At 35.2% G+C, this 20,019-nt stretch overlaps 1 protein-coding gene across 4 annotated transcripts in view; it reads left to right on the forward strand.

The window, feature by feature from the left end:
• Positions 1 to 20,019, forward strand: part of astn1 (astrotactin 1) — a 276,262-nt gene that overhangs the window by 237,856 nt on the left and 18,387 nt on the right. For all 4 annotated transcript variants that reach the window (XM_051137636.1, XM_051137646.1, XM_051137653.1 and 1 more), the window contains 3 exons: positions 2,908 to 3,176; positions 4,544 to 4,677; positions 4,781 to 4,932. In XM_051137636.1, coding sequence (XP_050993593.1) covers positions 2,908 to 3,176; positions 4,544 to 4,677; positions 4,781 to 4,932 — 555 coding nt within the window. The remainder of the gene's footprint in view (positions 1 to 2,907; positions 3,177 to 4,543; positions 4,678 to 4,780; positions 4,933 to 20,019) is intronic.

Genomic DNA, 20,019 nt, shown 5'->3' on the forward strand with positions numbered 1-20,019 from the left:
ATATATTTAATATATAAACTAAGGCTAAGTTTAACGCGCTAAAAAAATAACGCAATTAAAATATTTGAACGCCGTTAACACGCTGGCCCTGCCCCCAAACCTATACGTCATCTTTTATTTTATACATTTGGCCATTGACAAATATGATGCAGGGCAACAACTTCATAAATGCCATTATGCCCTAAAATTCAAGATATTGGTGCAAAAATGCTTTTGTATGCATCTCTTATATATATATATATATATATATTTTATTATTATTTTTTTTTTTTATATATATTTATATATATATATAATATATCACACGGGCAGCAAGAACAATCTAACAGGAGTGGTGAATTTGTCCCGATCTGTCATGAGCTTAAATGTGATTTTATACAACAGTTTAGTAAATAAGAAGCTGATATTGTGTTATATTTTAAATATTATACTATGTTTTTGCTCAATTTTGCAGAGAACGTATTACCTTTGAAGCCACATCAGAATTGTTGTGTGTCTCCGACCAACACAGCAGTGTTTAGTTTCTGAATGAATCCGCATTTTGAACGAATCGTGTGAATCAGTGATTCAAAGGCCCATTTATAAAGAGAGATGTTTACTTCATCTCTGAATGAATCAGCTGTTTGAACGAATCGAATCGAGTTAGTGAATGACCTCATAAAGACATTTACCACCACCTGCTGGAAATAAATAAATAAATAAATAAATAAATAATAATAATAATAATAATAATAATAATAATAATAATAAAAACATTAAAAGTATAGCTCACCCCCCAAAAATTTAATTCTGTCATCATTTACTCACATTGTTTATTTTTAATTAGATGAATTAATCAACACATCATGTAATTAATTAGATTAGAAATTTTAATCTGACAGCCCTAATATAAACATATTTTTCTTAAATGTATACATGCGTGTGTGTTTTTTATATATACACAATAAATATACACAGTACACAAACATAGATTATGTACATAAAAGCTTTTATTTTAGATGCGATTAATCACGATTAATTGTTGCACAGCACCATTTTTTATGACTAAAAGTGAGTATTGATACCAATATTACTAAAATCTCAGTGAAATTGTTTTTTTATCCAAATATTTAACAATTGACTATTCAACATTACAGTATAATTGAGAGCTATCAATTTTAACATTTATTAGACTTTAAAAAATAACAGCTTCTAATTTAAGTGAACTTAAATCAATCTTCACATAAACCCATTATTTACCTGTGCCCTTCAGCAAGTAAGAAATGCACAGAAACTGAATAAAGTTATCACTAAATACTAAATTAAATATAAATCCTTAAAGCTACAAAAGTTATTGATATCCTCTTTTTTCTTTTGTTCTTTGATTAACGACCTCACAGCAGCTGGGTTATTAGGTTTTTTGGCTGCTATTACTGCTATTAAGTGCTGCCGCTGCAGAACGTGACGCGGATCTGACACGCGTACTCGTAGTTTAATTCGCGGTCGAATAAGAATTGATACAGGCTACAGCGCACCGCCACATTTGTGCATGCAGTTGAAGCGTGCATGCTACAAGCACAGTATCACGGCCGACAGAACAGGAAAATTTATTTTTACTGACATATGGCCTGACAACATCTCATCTGACCACAGTTCATTGTTGTTCTGCTCAAGCTCCCTCATCCCTACCTGTACCATGATGACAATGAAGTGAAGTTCTGCTTCTAAATAAATGCAATTCTTGTCAAGAAAAAAGAGACGGAAGCTACAGCCAACCCTAGCCCCACACCTGTAACGCCGTTAAACTGGAAAAATGAGTTAGCACTGAGTTATATTTTATAAAGAGCTAGAGAGTGGGTAGGATGGCGTCAGAGCCGATTTGCTCCCATCTCCTCCCAAAGGTCGGCTGCATGACCTTTTGTACGTCTCCTGCAGACCCGAGCTCATTTAGATATTGAATAACAAAGAAATAACTGCTCTGATTCTCCCCAAATACTAAAAAGTCTTTAATTAAATAAGAATCTCACTGAGATGAAAGCAAAACTCAGTTTGATTGATATGTTTTGCAGTTTGCAGCAGGGCTTTTGTTGCTTTATTATTAAGTGTACTACGGGGCACTGCGTTTTCATTTCCTCATGTGTCTCTTATGCAAAACGTTGGGCTAAACGTGGCCTATCTGATATTGCGAAAGGCTAAAGGAATAATGGGTTCTCACACTGCATTTTCTTCTCACACTGTTGGCTCATAAAATCTCTGTGTGGTTTGTTTATGTGTGTGTGTGCACGTCTTTAAAATCTCAAGAGTGTGTGTCTTTTATTAAAGTGTGCTGCAGTGAAAGGGTATTCCCTAATTGGCTGTTGCGTGAGCTGATTGCTTTTGTATGTGTGAGGGTCTGCAGAGTAAGCAACTGTGAGTTCATATACTTTTGGGATGGGCTTAAAATAGAAGCAAAGCTTTACTCAATACAGTTTCGTTTTAGGCTCAAATGATGATTTAGTGTCTAAAATAGAGCTGGTAGAGCAATTATGGACATGCAGTTAAATTTATTAGTGCTGTCGAATCGATTAATCACAATTAAACTCATTATGTGTTTACAACAATGTGTGTGTACTGTGTATATTTGTATATAATATTTCCCAAATTTCTTAAATATATACATGTATGTGTGTGTTTATATATACATATAAATATACACATTAAACACACATATATTATGTAAACAAACTTTTATTTTGGATGCGATTATTCGTGAATAATTGCGATTAATTGCGATTAATCGATTTGACAGGACTAAATTTTTAATTAATCAACATATTTTACATGTTTATTTTTATTAAAGAATTTAATTAACTTTTCTAAATAACAGATCAAAATCATTTATAATAATTGAAATAAAATCAAGTAAACAGCCGTATTCTGTTTTTTCAGGAAACTCTCCATCAGATGAGTCAGAGGAGCGGGACAAGGAGCCACGCACGCTTACTTACCCAGCATACATTGCCAGCCTGCTGGACTCGGGTGCCAAGCGCATGGCGGCGGGGGTGCGCATGGACTGCAGCAGCCAGGGCCAGTGCCCTCTGTCCTGCCACCTCTGCCACATGAGCCCTGGGCCTGCACGTCCTGCAGAACCTGTGCTGCTCAACATTACCAAAGCCACGCCAATCTACGAACTGGTCAACAGCAACGAGACCTACCAGGTATCTGTGACTCATAATGTTATACTCTCACCCCGCAGCCCTTGCCAGGTTACCCACTAAAGCTAAGCTGCAATGTGCCTGGTTGGGATACTGCCTGGGGAAAACAAAGGTTGCGGGTGAACAATATGTTAGTGAAGTCGACAGGTGGTCTGTGTAAGAGCTATTGCACCAGTATAGTGATAGGGACACAATACTGTGCTTCTCATTGAGAATAGCAAACAGAAAAAAAAAAGCCTGTTTAACAATTAAACACATCTAGGACTTATTTACCAGAAATGTAAGCCTATAGCTCAATCGAAAACACATTCATTTATTTATTTATTTAAAAAAAGGCTGTTCATCAGTTAAACACATCCAGGATCTATTGACCTGAGACGTAAGTCTTTAGATCAAAAACGTATTTATTTATTTGTTTATTTTCATTTTAATTAAATTAATTAAATATAATTACTTACACATATATAAACAGTGGAGTCATATATATATTAGTGCTACATTATTCTGTCCCTTTCCCGCTAAATAATATAAAGCATTTATTTATTTATTTATTTATTTATTCTTTCATTCATTTGAAAGAAAATAAATTTAATTCAATATGATTACTTGAAAAAAAATAAATAAATAAATATATATATATATATATATATATATATATATTACAATGCACATTATTTTGTAGCTTTCTGCCAAAATAAATTAAATCATACATAGAAATATATATTTATTTGTTTGTTTGTTTGTTAGCTTGTTTGTGTAAGTTACTTTAATATGAAAGAAAATGCACTTAATTACATATAATTATTTGAGTATATATATATAGACAGTGGAGTCACATATATATTAGTGGTGCATTAGTTTCACATAAATAAATAATAAATGTTTTAATTATTTAAAAATAATGTTTTATTGTATTTTAATTATAATTAATATATATATATATATATACACACACTGCTTTTTTATTTAAATTTTAATGAAAATTCAATTAAATAAATATAATTACTTGAACATATACGTAGTAGCATCACATATATATTTGTGCTACATTTTAGGCAAAATAAGTTAAAGCATACTTAGAAATAAATAAATAAATGCCTGTTTATTCACAATTTTTAATTACTTTAAAAATTATATTTCAAATGATATTTTAATTACAGTCCAAATCTCTAAAACATTTGTGGTCTGTACAAATATGCATCATCCAGATAAATGCTGCACTCTAGTGGAAGTAGAGGACATTTCTCCACTTAGTCTGTAAAGCTCATTGAGTGTGAAATAGTGTTACAGTATATAAATGTGATTATTATAATCATTGTTTATCATTTGTATTATTATAACATGCTCTGCATCTTTGTCTTCTCATGTAGGCTCTGCAGGAGGCCATGATGAGTGTACTGTGGTGTTCTGCTAAAGGTGATGTTATTGATGACTGGTGTCGATGCGACTCTAATGCCTTTGGCACAGATGGACTCCCGACCTGTGCTCCTCTGCCTCAACCTATGTGAGTTCAGGGAATTTACAGTTTCTGAAGTGAGGTTTCACAGTAGAAGTTCCAATCTTGGTCAAGCATTAAGTCATTAATGTTGATTTTATACTCCTGTCAGGCTGAAGCTGTCCCATTCATACGAGCCTAGCAGTTCATTGGTTATAATAGAATGGAACCATGCAGAGCCACCAATCGGAGTGAGAATCGTTGATTACCTCATCAGTCAAGAGAAGGTGACAGAGCGGACTGATCACTCCAAAGTTGAGACAGGTAGGTGAATTATGATTTGAGATCAACATCCACATATCTGTCTTTGATGTCTTCTACGATAAAGGCTAAAAGCCCCTAAAAGAGAAACAATACTTAATTCTCTTTTATTTGGAAGTAGCTGTGTAATAAGTGGGATATAGTACATTCAGCTAGTCATTATCACAAATTAAACCCCTTTAGGGTGATACAAGATCCCTCTTGCCTTTCGCTGGAGTCCTGATTATCCTGCCAGGGTTTATTTGGTGATAATGGCAACTGACTGCACATGAAAATATAAAATCTAAATGAATTCGAATTGAATTTCCCAGCACTAAGATTGAACCACAAAGTGAAATAATGTGGCTTCATTTTATGTTGAAATGCAATAAAAAAGCATTAATATTTTATAAAGATATTCAGTTCCTCTGATGCAGAGGGTTTGATTGTGCAATGAAATCCCCAACATAGTTGCCTTAAAATTTACTTCTCCCTGTGAATTAAAATAGCTACCGCAATTTATTAAGAAGAACCCTACAGTTAAGGATTGTAAATCTGAGAGACGGCTGTTAAAATAAAGATTAAAGACCATTCCAGAGATAAAGTAAAACAAATGTGTAAATTTGAGGAATTATCCAGGTGTTTAAACGTTCCACTGACACCATTGGTTCTATTATCGGGGAATGGAAGACACATCAGAAGGCAAAGCAAAACTCCTTAGACAGGGTGATCATTCAGGACAAAACCACAAGAGAAGCCAACCATCACTTTGATTTAGCGTCATAGTTCAGTAGCAGATGCAGATAAAAGTGAACTAGTCAACCGGATCATGTGGGAGGGAAGCACACAAGAAGTTATTACTAAAAAGAACAAGCGAAGGCACATCTAGTGTTTGCCAAAAAGCGTGATAACAGCTCATTTGTGTCATGTGATCAGTCTGATGAGCCCATGATGGAGCGTTTTAGTTAGATCATTAATTCATGTGCGTAGTTCATTCGTTCTGGCTTGTGATAATTGTGACAGTATTTTCTGCTTTAGTGTGTTGAAAGTTCTGGATAAAGTATCCCATTTGGCCTTTAAATAATTAATAATCTGATTTAACCAGCAGAATGATCTGAAAACCCCTCCGTGTTGTGCTTTCACCCTATTTTAGATTCTAGGCAGTGATGTATTTGTGTAATTTTGAAAGAATGAAACAATTTGAGGTGAATATTAAGTCAATATGTGTCTCACATCTCTATCCTGGGCATAATGGACATCACATGGGATTTCTCCATGAACATCAAAAACTCTCACCCCAATCAGGGTGAATGTATGTTCATTTTAAGCCTCATTTATCAGATGGTGTGATCCTGGATGAAGTCCGTGATATTGTTCTGCCAGGGTTTGCTGAGTAGAATGAATATGTCCTAACCTGAAAGGCTCTGGCATGCCAAATAGGAGCACACCTCAGACACACTTACGCTTTATGCCCAGGGCCTCCAACTCTAAATTTGTGCTTTTCACCTCTCAAGTCCCCCTGGTCTTCGTACGTAGGTACTTACTGTGCTCTATACCAGCGCCAGAGATTTTATTCCACTTTAGGCAAGAGTTGAAATCGATTTTTCACACAGATGATCAATGCTTCTTCAGAAGGCCTTGACTTGCTGGACTTGCTATGCTCCATATAGACATAAGACACCCATGTGGCTCACTGTTTTGTATGTGTCAGACATATCCGATGATTGATTGATCTCCTCACGGCTTAAACTGTGAAGTGTTGTAAATGCAATGAGAAAGACCACCTTGAAGTTGGGGAAGGGCAGAGCCGCGGCAAGAGTTGATTCTGGTAATGATTAGGATTTAAGCCTTTCAGGATGAAGCAGAATGATCATATGTTAAATAACCTTGATGAACACCAGTAACTTCATATGTAGGGCACTTTGCTTTTGCTACCAATTTCCTTCCCTGGAAAGAATAATGAACCTCTGCCAATGCAGAGGGACTAACTACTGGCAATACAATACTTAAAGTGTAAATAAACATATCTGGTGCAATAATAATGGCATTTGGGTTTGGGTGTGTTTTGTGGGAACCATGAGGATCTATGTTTGAATTAGGCTGTGACAAGTTCTAATTCTATACAACTTCCTGTCTCTCTCGATTTTGCTTGTGTTAAAAATGCATACATAGCAGTCTTTTTTCCTCCTCAGATTTGAACTTTGTAACTTGTTTTTTTGTTTTTTTTTTTTTTTTTATCTCAGAAAAGTTTATATCTTCTGGCTATTTTTCACAGTTGTGAATTTATATCTGACAATTCTGAGGGAAAAAAAAAAAGTCAAAACTGACTGAAAACTTGAGGGAAAAAGAAGTCAGAATAGTGAGATGTAAACTCACAATTTTGTGAAAAATGTCAGAATTATAAGTTTACATCTCAGTCACAATTGTGAGTCTATATCATGCAATCCTGAGAAAAAAAGTCAGAATTCCGAGATGTGAACTCGCATTTGCAATAAAAAAAGTCCGAATTGTGAGAAAAAAAGTCGCAATTACCTTTTTAAATTTTTTATTCAGTGACAGAAATGGGCTTTCATATAATTCAGCAAGGACTGAATTGATCAAAATTTAAAATGTTACATTTACAGTGTTACAAAAGAATTCTAATTTAAATGTTTTTTTGTTTTTTGTTTTTTCTTACAGAATACTGAAAAAACGTATCCAATGTTTCCAACATAAGTTTAAGCCAAACAACTGTTTTCAGCATTGATAGTATTAAATGATTTTTAAAATTTTATTATTAATGATAATAAATACGTTTCTTGAGCACTTTAGAATGATTTCTGAAGTGTCGTGTGACACTGAAAACTGCAGTAATGGCTGCTGAAAATTCACAGGAATAAAGTACATTCTAAAATATTTTAAAATAGAAAACAGAATAGAAAAATAGTTGGTGTTATTTTAAACTTAATTAATATTTCACATCATTACTATTTTTTGATCAAATAAATCCTGTGAGGATTTTTTTTTTTTTAACATTTTAAAAACAAACTATTGTCTTAAACTAAAGAGAATTGAATGCTTTGCTGACTGTTCTTTGACAATGCAGTTTTCAACTTTGGGTAATGCTTCTGTTTGGTCTTTAGGTGTTTTTTTGTGGCAGGCTACTCTAGAACTTTGGCCAAGTAAAATGAAACTCCTGAAATAATATTATGTTCATTTCCCCCCATTATAATGGTTGCTACGCCCTTGTTTATATGTAAATGATTTCAGGCTTACACCTGTATCATTAGCTCTAAAAAAAGAGACTGATACAGAACACATGTCCTCCCACTTTAGTGCTACTTTTACCAAATATAGTGTGGAGTCCCAAAACCGTGTTTGCACCATGACAGCCTTTGGCTTTCCTGTTATAAGTTCCTCTATCTTCATCCATTCCCCCTCTTTCACTTCAAAGGCATGCCCATTGCCTGTCCTCCTCCACCTCTGTTGCTGCCCGGTCCAAGTTAGACTTCAGACACGTCGTGGCTGTTAAAGTAGAAAAGAACATCATGTTATATCAAGTCCAAATGTGGAATTGTAAAAATGAGATTGATGAGGAGATGATCGTAGAAGTCTTACTGCAAGCCAGATACGTATGGGTGTTTCTGTATTTTCCTCTTTATCCACAGAGGTAACGTCTTGTTCTTTACAAGCCTCCGATTAAAAAGTGGCCAGAACCAGCAACTCTTCAGCCTTTCCTGGAAGGTTCTGAATGTACTCCACAAACAAACTGATTATAAAACCTTATCCAATTTTTAAGCTCTCATAGAAAACATGTGAGGGATTTTCTCATCTCGTACAAGGCTGTCCTTCATTTGCTGCAGAAAACCAGAGGCTGTAACTTGCTACCCGCGTTACAAGTCATTGCGATCCTCTGTTTATGTTTTTCAAGGATTTGTTTGACATGTCTGTGCTAATAGCTGCGCAAAGCGCAGACGTTTTTGTTAACAAATGTCAATTTTGTTGTCTGACTTAGAGGGATGGTTCACCTAAAAATGAAAAATCTGTCATCATTTACTCACCCACGTCATTCCAAACCTGTATGACTTCCTTTTTTCAGTGAAACTTAAAAGAAGATATTTTATAATTGTCCAGTGTTTATTTTCTTGTTAGGGGCCAAGCACCAAATTCAAGTTGACTAGTCAAACCATTCTCGAATAACGCACAAATTTGACAAAGAGTGAGCAAAAATGGATGTGAGGCTTCAGTGTATTGAGACCAAACTTGGTGTGTGTTATAATAATCATGACCTGGGCCGCAGTTTTGGCACAGTGCCACCTGGTGGTCAGGAGATGTGAAAAATTGCTGTATTTGCTTAGAACTTCAGAATGGTTTGGGCAAAAATAACACAATTGGCCTCTTTAGATTCGGTGCAGCATGCAAAGTCAAACCAAAAATTTACCCATGTCAGCCATTTTGGGCATCAGCTATTTTGAATTTTGTTGTAAAATGCTATATTTTAAGAACGTATTAGCATATCATTACGAAACTCAGTATGTGTCTTCGGGATCATGCCCTAATACTCTAAACGTTTCGGAGCACACCTTGTGGTCAAAACTAATAGGCTAGGCAAGGCAAGGCAAGTTTATTTATATAGCACATTTCATACACAAAGGTAGTTCAAAGTGCTTTACATAAAAGGAAGTAGAATAATCATGAAAAAACAATATTATATTAAAACAATAATAAAAACAATAATCACAAAAAAAGGAAGTAGAACAATCATAAAAAACAATGATCACAACAATAAAACAAAAAATGTAAAATGTAAAAACTTTAATGAACTTTAATAATGAAATTTCCAAAAATGCCATTTTGATTTATGTTAAAAACCTACTTTTTCTAACTCTTCCTCAACCGTTGGCCCAATTTTCACCAAATTTGACCCATATCATCTTCAGACCATGCTGGCATAAAGTTAGGGATTTCGTGTCAATATACAAAATGGTTATTGTGTAACGGATCAACGAATTTGCTGAAATCATGCCAAACTGTATCTGAGGATGTGTCTCTGCAAAGCTTTGACATGCTAACACCAAAACTGTGTGTGCCATTGTCACCTCACTGACCAAGCTGCATAAATTTAGCAACAGCGCCACCTATTGGTCAAAATTTGAGACATGATGCCAAACTGCGTATGAGGCTGTATCTCTGCAGAGCTTTGACATATTGACACCAAACTTTATTTGTGCTATTGTCACCTCACACTGACCAGTGGTAACAGTGACACCCACTGGTCAACAGTAATAAATCTTTCAATCATATTAAGAGTGACTGTATTTGATTATTCAGTCAATTCGCTTAAAATCATAAATACATCTTTAATTCCTTAATAATGCAGTTGGTCTGATGCTGCCAGCCATGCTGGCATGACTTATCTCGCCTTCTTTGTGTTTGGCCCCTTCTAGCTTGCAGCTATATTTAGTTTATTTTTATTGATTTATTTCATTTTGTCCATACATTGGAAGTCAAAGATAAGCAAAATGGTTGTGTTATCAACATTTTTGAAAATATTGTCCTTTGTGATTCACAGAAGAAAGGAAGACATACAGGTTTGAAATGATATGAATGTGAGTAAATGTTGACAAAATTAAGAACAGAAGTAGAACAGAAAGCAAAATGATGTTTTAAAATTCTGTGTTGAATTCTGTCGAATTCTGAAGCATCTTCAGGCAGGTCTTTTCCAAATGCCTGTCAGAATATCTTATTATTCACTGATAATCTTTCCTTGCAGTATGATTTGTGAACTGGATCAATAAGCTCGCCAAAAAGAATTGGTTAAAAAGAATGATTTGTTCGTGAATCTGATTGACCTTCTCAGGCTCAACTCACTGATTTGGTTCTTGACTGTAGAGTAAACTATCAGTGAACAAAAGCTTTGTCATCTGTTTCTCATATGACTACAGAAGGCTTGTAATACAGTCGTTATGGTTTTCTTAAGATGCTTTTTGTAAATCTCCAGCTGTTTAGTTTTCAGTAGAGAGTGAAAACTATACTCATAAGTGTCTAAAAATGCTCATACGTCAATGTTCTGTAAATCATTGTAACTGTGAACATGCACGGAATTCGCTTGGAAAGGGAAAAATCAGATTTTTGCACATAAATGGCATGAACCACATTTACCATATGATTTTCTTCACCACATATACAATGAAATTATTGCCTCTTACTGAAAATGATGTCCGGCGCTTTATTTTGTGTATGGCTGCCTAGAAACAAGATGTGGTTCATCTTACCTTGTGGCTCATTTTACTTTTGTCTTGGGGTGAGCAAACAATAACAGAATTTCCATTGCGAGTGAACTTTTCCTGTAAAAACGGACTTGATTTGGATTTTGAAGTGTTTACTGGACATGTTAGGAGTTAGGAGAAGCCATTGATAATATAGCAATAGCACACACTGTGAGTGTTTGCATGCTAATAGAGTACTTAATTGGAATCAGGCACACAACGTGACATCATAGCATTTGCTTTTCGCTCTCATGGTGTGGGAACCGAGTAAATGGGAAGTCTGCCTTCAGTCATCTCACCCCGTCCAGACATGCTGTGAAAACAAACAGCTTTCCTCGCCAGACTGATGTCAGGACTTTGATCGCACAGTAACAGCCGGGTTTACTCAAGGGTCACAGGGACATAACATCCTACCCATAAACAGACGCGTTCTCTCCCACGGGTGGCATGAAGAACCGGGTGCCACACTTCCTCTAGTAAAGCAGAGGGACCTCACTTCCAAGCAGCAGGCAAAACAAGGGCTTCTGAAAAAAATAAATAAAGGCGATGTTTTTCCCGAATAGGTGGAAGACACAGTTTCACTCCTAAGGAATTTTCCGTAGCATGGCTCCTGGAGGATGATCTCACTCTGGGGTCAGGTTCTGGAGCCGGAGCAGGTGCACTGCGGAAGCTGGCACTGATTGCACTGATTCACTCAGACTCCCACAAATCTGTGTGTCTGTGCGTGCACATACATTTAACTCTGCCAGGCATTTAACTCTACGCTGTTCATTCGGGTGGAGGCTCTTACATTTGCACATGTACTGTATGTGTGTGTTTGAGAAGGTTCATTCCATTACTCCAGTCTTCAGTGTCATATGATTCTTCAGAAGTTATTATAATATGCCGACTCTTTTTTAAAGAGTAGAAATTTCAAAAGAACAGCATTTATTTGAAATAGAAGTTCTTTGTAACATCACAAATATTTATTGTCACTTTTGATCAATTTAATGCATCCTTGCTAAATTAAGAATTCATTTCTTGTTTCTCTATTTTCCAAAAATCTTACGGACCCCAAGCTTTCCATTTATTTCCAAGTTTTAATTAGATTTTCAATCCAGTGTGACCCCACTGTATGTGTGATCATTTCCACCTGTGCAAATTGCTAGACATAATATCCTGTGAACACTAAGAGGATCACGTTATAGTGCATTAATACTTGCAGTTCCAAATCATAATATCCCAAATCATAAAAACCTGTTATCGGAACTCAAGGGCCTTAAGGTTTCTATCCAGGAAGATGATTTTATGATCTACGGTTTCTGCGCTACAGATTTAGCAGAAATGGCTTAAACTGTGCTATAAAGCCCCACCTCCATATTTCAGCTGCCCGTTTGGTCAGGAGCCATCATCATGTGTTGCTTGGTCTCCACCCAATAAGCATACTGCCTCTGTTTGTGTTTAATATGAAATTTTATACAACAGTTCCTCTGGTCCTCGAATTTAATTGGCTGTTTTGTAATCAGTTTGTAATTGACAGTTTGGAATCGTATCACTCCGTTTATGATACTTCTTACAGCGTGTGTCATGGCGGACGCCCAAATCTAGTATCATTTTATAAATATTGGTGTTTTTGTGTCACGGAATGCAGTTTTAAAAGGTTTTCAGGCGAGAATATACATGATTATAGTTAAAATATGCGGTTTGTTAATAAAGATAATGTCTATTTGCTTCAGTGTACTCTGACGTGAGCTCTAGATGGTCAGCGGCCGTTCAGAGCTCATGAATCTGCCTGACAGTGCCTCACCTCGGCCAGATCATCTGGAATTTATAACTGGCTTTGATGTCTCTGTCGTAGTTAAACATGAGATGTGATTTGTTTTGGGTAAATCTAACAGGCAGTCTTTGGTCCAGAGAAGATAGTTTTGGCAAATTCTCATCATGTCATCATGTAATATCAGAGCACTGTCTTTGTACGTTTGAATGAATTGCCTAGCAACTTTTATGATAGCTGTTGTTGTTGTTGTTTATTAAATATTATTATATCAATAAATATTTTTTAAAAATAATAGTATTTAAAAGTGTTTATTATTGAGAAATGGTAGTTACATTGTTCCACCATTAGATGACTAGAGACTATTTTACGAGTCAGCAGTAAAGACTTTTATACTGAAAAATAAACACGTTAGAAGCGGAAGTTATTTTTAGTTTCAACAACGGCTTGACGAAAAAAAACAACAGCTTGACACAGCTAACAAATGCACTTAGCAGTGCTGTCTTCAGAAATCACCCTCAACAGATAATATTAAGGATATTAATGTTACCGATAAAGATAACGCTTTCCTCTGCGGACATTCAAACTAATTTTTTATCGTGAGTATGAAGAATGAATGCTGTATCAGATGCTGGTAATCACGATTGCTTAGACCATCTTTCTCTCATAAAACTCTACATAATACAGTGAGCTTTTAATACAATAAGCTTTCAATTAAGCAACTAAATGTCACTAAAGTGACATTTTCGAATTAGTAACGGAGGCTTGGGCTCAGCTGTCCAGCTGTCAAACTGAGATTTGAATCCGTGGCAGAAGGAAGTAGTTCTGCACAAAAGAGGGTTTTTAAAAGCACTCCGCTGTTGTTTCGTATGTTTTTGCACACTCGTACCGTTGAACTGTTGTATAAATGCAGTATCACACTTGTGAGATATGGCTGTATATCGGCACGTGCGTCTACTAGTGTGATATTGCTCATATACATCATTAGATTTTTAAGGGAATAGATTACCCAAAAATGTACATTTGCAGAAAATATACTTACCCTAGACCATCTAAGATGTAGATGAGTTTCTTCATCAAAACAGATTTGGAGAAATTTAGCATTATATTACTTGCTCACCTGTGAATCCTCTGGAGTGAATGGGTGTTGTCAGAATGAGAGTCCAAACAGCTGATAAAAACATCACAATAAATCATAGGTAATTTGCAGGAATCCTGTCCATCATAATGATGTCTTGTAAAATGTAAGGCTGATGATGATGATAATCAGAGTTGATGTTCTTTGATAATGTTAGGCTGCTTTTAGCCTTATGCTGGAGCTGGTTTCGGGCAATGAAACTAAATATGTAAATAATTAAATACATTAGCACGATAATATCATGTATTGGTGATCTCGCAGGCTGAGGACAGGACCCAAAACTACTGTAGCGTATTATTTACTCACCCTCCATGCATCCTAGGTGTATATGACTTATTTCTTTCAGACGAATGCAGTGAGAGTTATTTAAAAATTTATCCTGGCACTCCCAATAAAGGCCTGCTGTAGCGAATCGATGTGTTTTTGTAAGAAAAATATCCATATTTAAAATGTAAGAATCACTTTAATCTAGTTTGCGCTAACAGTTGTACACGGAACTTGCTTCTTTGACAAGGGGCGTGGCAGTACTGAAACACCGTCTAAGCTGTTCGCCATTGCTACGCCGTGGGAGAGCTAATCAATCACGGGCCTTCATTAAACCCGGAACTAATCGAGCCTTATGTGCCAGGCTGGGAGAGATGTATTGTAATAATGTAAATTATGTTAAAAATAATGCGTTTTTCGAGCCGCCAAGCATGAAAGCATGTTCTAGTACACCCCCAAAACAAAATCAAAACTTTGTAAAATAGCATAAGAGGACCCCTTTAACTGTAAAGAATCACTTCTGGCCAAGATAGAATCACTTATGGCCAATACCTGTCCATAAGTCATAATAACGTTTGCTGCCAGGGAAAAGTCCATCTTCTGTTGTCCTCTCACATCAAAATCCACCAACATATGTGAGCCTGGACCACAAAACCAGTCGTAAGGGTAATTTTTTTAGAAAAATGAGATTTAAATGAGCTTAATAAATAATAAATAAGCTTTCCATTGATGTATGGTTTGTTAGGACAATATTTGGCCCAGATACAGCTATTTAAAAAAATCTGGAATCTGCAGGTGCAAAAAAATCAAAATATTGAGAAAATCACCTTTAAAGTTGTCCAAATGAAGTTCTTAGCAGTGCATATTACTAATCAATAGCAGTATGTTTTGATATATTTATGGTATGAAATTTACAAAATATCTTCATGGAACATAATCTTTACTTAATATCCTAATGATTTTCGGCATAAAAGAAAAATGTATCATTTTGACCATACAATGTATTTTTGGCTATTGCTACAAATATACCCGTGCTACTTAAGACTGGTTTTGTGGTCCAGGGTCACATATTTGATTAGAAAAATGTTTGGACTGTTTCCGTTTGTAAAATGTCCTTGGTCTTTTCATATGTCTGTATAAAACACTTTTTCACTGAGATAGCAATACAGGACTCTTATTTTAGCTAGAAGCAGCGGTTTGAAATTAAAACATCTTAAACAAACAGATTTTTACTTTGTTGATTGATGGAGTCCTATGGATTATGTGTGGATTATTAGGATGCTTTTATCAGCTGTTTGGTGAGCAAGTGATGTAATGCTAAATTTCTCCAAATCTGTTCGGATGAAGAAACAAACTCTTCTACATCTTGGAATACTTGCCTCTGATTAGTCAATTGCAGCATTCATATATAAAACTTTACTATACTAAGTAAAGCTCATTCTTTATTATAAGTTAGTTTATTTATTTGTTTGTGCTAGCAATAGCATTTATTTTTTCAATAGCAGAATCAAACTTGCATTTGGTTCCCCTACAATTTTGAACATGGTTACGTTATGTGTTGTGGTTTTCTGATTACTTCAGAGGTTTGCAGTTTTTATTAGTAGGGGTTATGATTGTTATTTGTTTTATAATCTGTTTAAGAGGACTGATCGCTGTTTGTGGTTTAGGACCAGCTCGTGTTTTCAAATGTGCTCTGTGTATTTTCTCATTCTGAAATGCTTTTTAGAGCTTTCTTTGGTGTGGTCGGCATTTAGTCACGTTCGGTATATAAATATGTCTTCCAGGCATTTTTCTTACCTTTACAGCACATGAAGGCTAAGTGTTATCACCTGTTGGTTGCTGTCAGTTGTGGGAGTATATCAAACTGTAGGAAAGAGCATGTATCACAATTTAATCGAAGCTGAGCGGCAGCTAGGCTCTTAGCGGCGCTATGACGTAGATGGCAAGTGTAACATCTATATCAAAAGTTCTTTGCACGAAAATGAAAGCAGATTAAAGAGTTCTGGTTTTCACTCCCATCCAAGTAAACTCTGCATAGCGCTAACACCCACCTTTCCTCAGCTACAATTAACCTTTTATATCCTCTTTTCGTCGAAGAAGACAATATGTTCCACGTGGGAGATCGAGTCTGTTAATCATTTTTGTGGAGGAAGTGCCAAGAATTGATACATTACAAACCATTGTTATCCATCGCTCGCTCTGTGTTCATCAAAGTAGACAACGAAGGCCAGATGTTGTTTGTGGAGTATTTTGCCGGGCTGCCACGTGTGTTTGGTACCAGAGCGTTGATGTTTAATGGAACTGGTAAAACTTCCAGCTCTTTGGATACGGAGTTGCTCCTGTGATGGATTTGGAGTTGTTTAATTGAAATGTTTACCTGTTTAACAGAAACAAAAGATCCTCTATATGTGTGGTCAGGATCAGGCTGTTCCTGAGTCTAATAGAAGCCTTCTTTTCTTTCTCGCTTTCTTTTTGGATTTTGGAGTTTTTAAATGTAATTTTTAACCTGAGGCCCCTCTGTATGTGTGGTAAAGGGCATCAGAATGATCCTTTCTTCCTCCATTTTTCTTGGTCTTTCTTGTTTTCTTTCTTTCTCTTCAACTAATTTCCCTCCTTTCATCCCTTCCTTTTCTTTATTCCCTAACAGAAAGTTTTTCTTTCCTTTTTTCCCCTTTCTTCTTCCTTCTTTCCTTCCTACCTTCCTTCCTTCCTTTTCTCACTTCCATAATTATCAAATTCTTTCTTTCTTTCTTTCTTTCTTTCTTTCTTTCTTTCTTTCTTTCTTTCTTTCTTTCTTTCTTCCTTTTTTCTTTTCTTTCTTTCTTTCTTTCTTTCTTTCTTTCTTTCTTTCTTCCTTCCTTTTTTTCTTTTCTTCTTTTTTTCTTTCTTTCTTTCTTTCTTTCTTTTTCTTTCTTTCTTCCTTTCTTTTTTCGTCTCTTTCTTTCTTTCTTTTTTCTTTTCTTTCTTTCTTTTTTCTTTTCTTTCTTTCTTTTTTCTTTCTTTTTCTTTCTTTCTTCCTTTATTTTTTTCTTCTCTTTCTTTCTTTTTTCTTTTCTCTTTCTTTTCTTTTTTCTTTTCTCTTCTTTCTTTCTTTTTTCTTTCTTCCTTTCTTTTTTCTTTCTTCCTTTCTTTTTTTCTTTTCTCTTCTTTCTTTCTTTCTTTTTTATTTTCTTTCTTTTTCTTTCTTTCTTTCTTTTCTTTTTTCTTTTCTCTTCTTTCTTTCTTTTTTCTTTCTTTTCACTTCTCTTTCTTTTCGTTCTTTCTTTTTCTTTTCTTTTTCTTTCTTTCTTTTTTCTTTTTCTTTTCTTTTTCTTTCTTTCTTTTTTCTTTCTTTTTCTTTTTTCTTTCTTTCTTTCTTTCTTTTTTCTTTCTTTTTCTTTCTTTCTTTCTTTCTTTCTTTCTTTCTTTCTTTCTTTCTTTCTTTCTTTCTTTCTTTCTTTCTTTCTTCTTTTCCTTTTCTTTGTTCCCTAAGTTTATTTCCTTCTTTCCCTTTCTTCTTCCTTCCTTCTTTCCTTTTCTCACTTGCATAATTATCTATTATAATTTTCTTTCTTTCTTTCTTCCTTTCTTTCTCTTTCTTTCTTTCTTTCTTTCTTTCTTTCTTTCTTTCTTTCTTTCCTTTTCTCACTTCCTTTAATTTTTAAATTATAACTTATTCTCTCTTCCATCCTTCCTTGCTTTTCTAAATTCCTTAAATCCCTTAAATACTTTTTTTTTCTTTTTCTTTTCTTTCTTTTTCTTCTTCTTTCCTTTTCCGATTCCATAATTATCTAATAGAAACAATGCTTTTCTTTTCTCTGTGTGGTCAAATGCCTCAAAAAATCCTTACTTTTTCTTTCTTTCTCACATACTTCCTTCCTTTCATTTCTTTTTTGCCTTTCTGTCTCTCTCTTTATGCTTGCTCTCTCTCCTCTGCTGCAGTATAGTTTCAGTTGTACACATTCAGCTTCCCGGTTCACCACAGGGGAGAAACAGTAATGTCTATGTGTCTAAGTAGCAACAAATCAGTTTAGAGGAGACATATGGCAAACATTGCGGAAAAGCTTTAGGCTCGAAACACTAGCAGCTCACATGAATCCAATTCACAGCTGTTGCCTCTGTATGTTTTTAATGGGATCCTCTGTATTTCATAGGCAAAATAAATATTTTTGTACATGATGACTCAGTGTTTACCACAGACATGTGTATTTTAGTAGGGGTTTATGTTCTCCTTTTATCCACAGTTGTTTTATCTTGTTTCAGTATAATGTACAAATCTGATACTTACATCAAGGTATTGATGTTTCTCAGGCTGAATGTAGGAGTCGTTTGAGTCGTTTTAGGAATGTTGTCTTTGGCTCAGATGCTGAGAGAAGGGTCTTGCCTTGAACTACTGAAAATGTTATGCACTCTCTGTGTAAGACAACATCTAGTCATCCCATTGGCTGGCTGATTTTTACATACAAGATACCAAATCTTGTATGAAAATGCATTAGATTTGTTTTTCTTTCACTACCAGCATCTGTTTAAATAAAAAAAACTAAATGCTTTAAAGTTAAGTGTTTCTCCATAAATTTAACCATGCCTTTTATTTTTCTATAACTCTGAATAAATCAGAAGGATATTAATTGGAATGTTTTTTTCAGTTCCTGAATGAGGTCATACTAAGAGAAGGTATTCCCAAATAAATGGTCGCTTACCACATTTATTATTCTCCTTACACAAGGCAGCAGGCAGCACAAGACCAAGTCAAAGTACTTTCACATGTTTGAACTCTTTAGCTTATCAATATCTGACATGAATTAATATATCTGAAAAGTTCCTTTCTGCCAAATAGTTAAACAAGCCAGGTGTCATCTTCAGTGCTTTCCAGTATGCTGTGTAATGTCATTTTCTAATGCTTTCAAGTTTTGATTCACTTGGCTGAGTTTCAGCAAATAAATGTTTTTGTTTGTGTCAGAAAATGACTTTTTAATTAAATGTTGCATATATAGCATTTTCTGATTTGCTTTGGACTTACATGTATCATTTCTCCTACATCGTGGGTTATTCTCCTCCAAAATGTCTTGCAAATTCTCTTGGATAGGTTGGGATCCTTGTACCTGGCTGTGTCTGGCTGTTTTAACAAAGTAATGAGAATCAGAGATGGTTTTTGGTCAAAGCCCATGAAAGTTTAACAGAGGGCAGCCAGGCGTCGTAGTGTGGTCATGTCAACCCAGGTCTTTCCCAGTAAAAAATGGAACTGAGCCATGAGAATGGAACATGATGAAAGAGTATAAATTCAGCCCTTTTTGCCAGACACCTGTACTTGTAACGATTGTCAGACAAAAACTTTAGATTGATAAAGAGGTGGAGATGTCTTGATAGGTATTTTTTTATTTTTTATTTAGCTTATTATTATTTTCATATCACCATTTGTCAAAGAGAGTTAAAGTGTCAAGGAGCACATTTGTTGCAGTGTCTTATGGAAACACTGCACACGGTTGATACTGATGGCTTTAGTTATGCAGACGTTTTATTGGAAACCTTTTTCCTGCAGACCTGTTTCTGTAGGGAACTGGACTGGAAGTTTTCATGCCAATGCATGATGACACTTAAAATGGAGAGAATGAGCATGAGCCAAAAAAAACAACAAAGAAAAGGTGTAAAGCTTAAGAAACAAGGTAAAGATACTGAGCTTTAATTATACCGGCAATATTTGTTTGGTCACTATAATGCTATTCTTTTAA

The sequence above is a fragment of the Labeo rohita genome, chromosome 2 (assembly GCF_022985175.1).
Source record: "Labeo rohita strain BAU-BD-2019 chromosome 2, IGBB_LRoh.1.0, whole genome shotgun sequence".
NCBI lineage: Eukaryota > Metazoa > Chordata > Actinopteri > Cypriniformes > Cyprinidae > Labeo > Labeo rohita.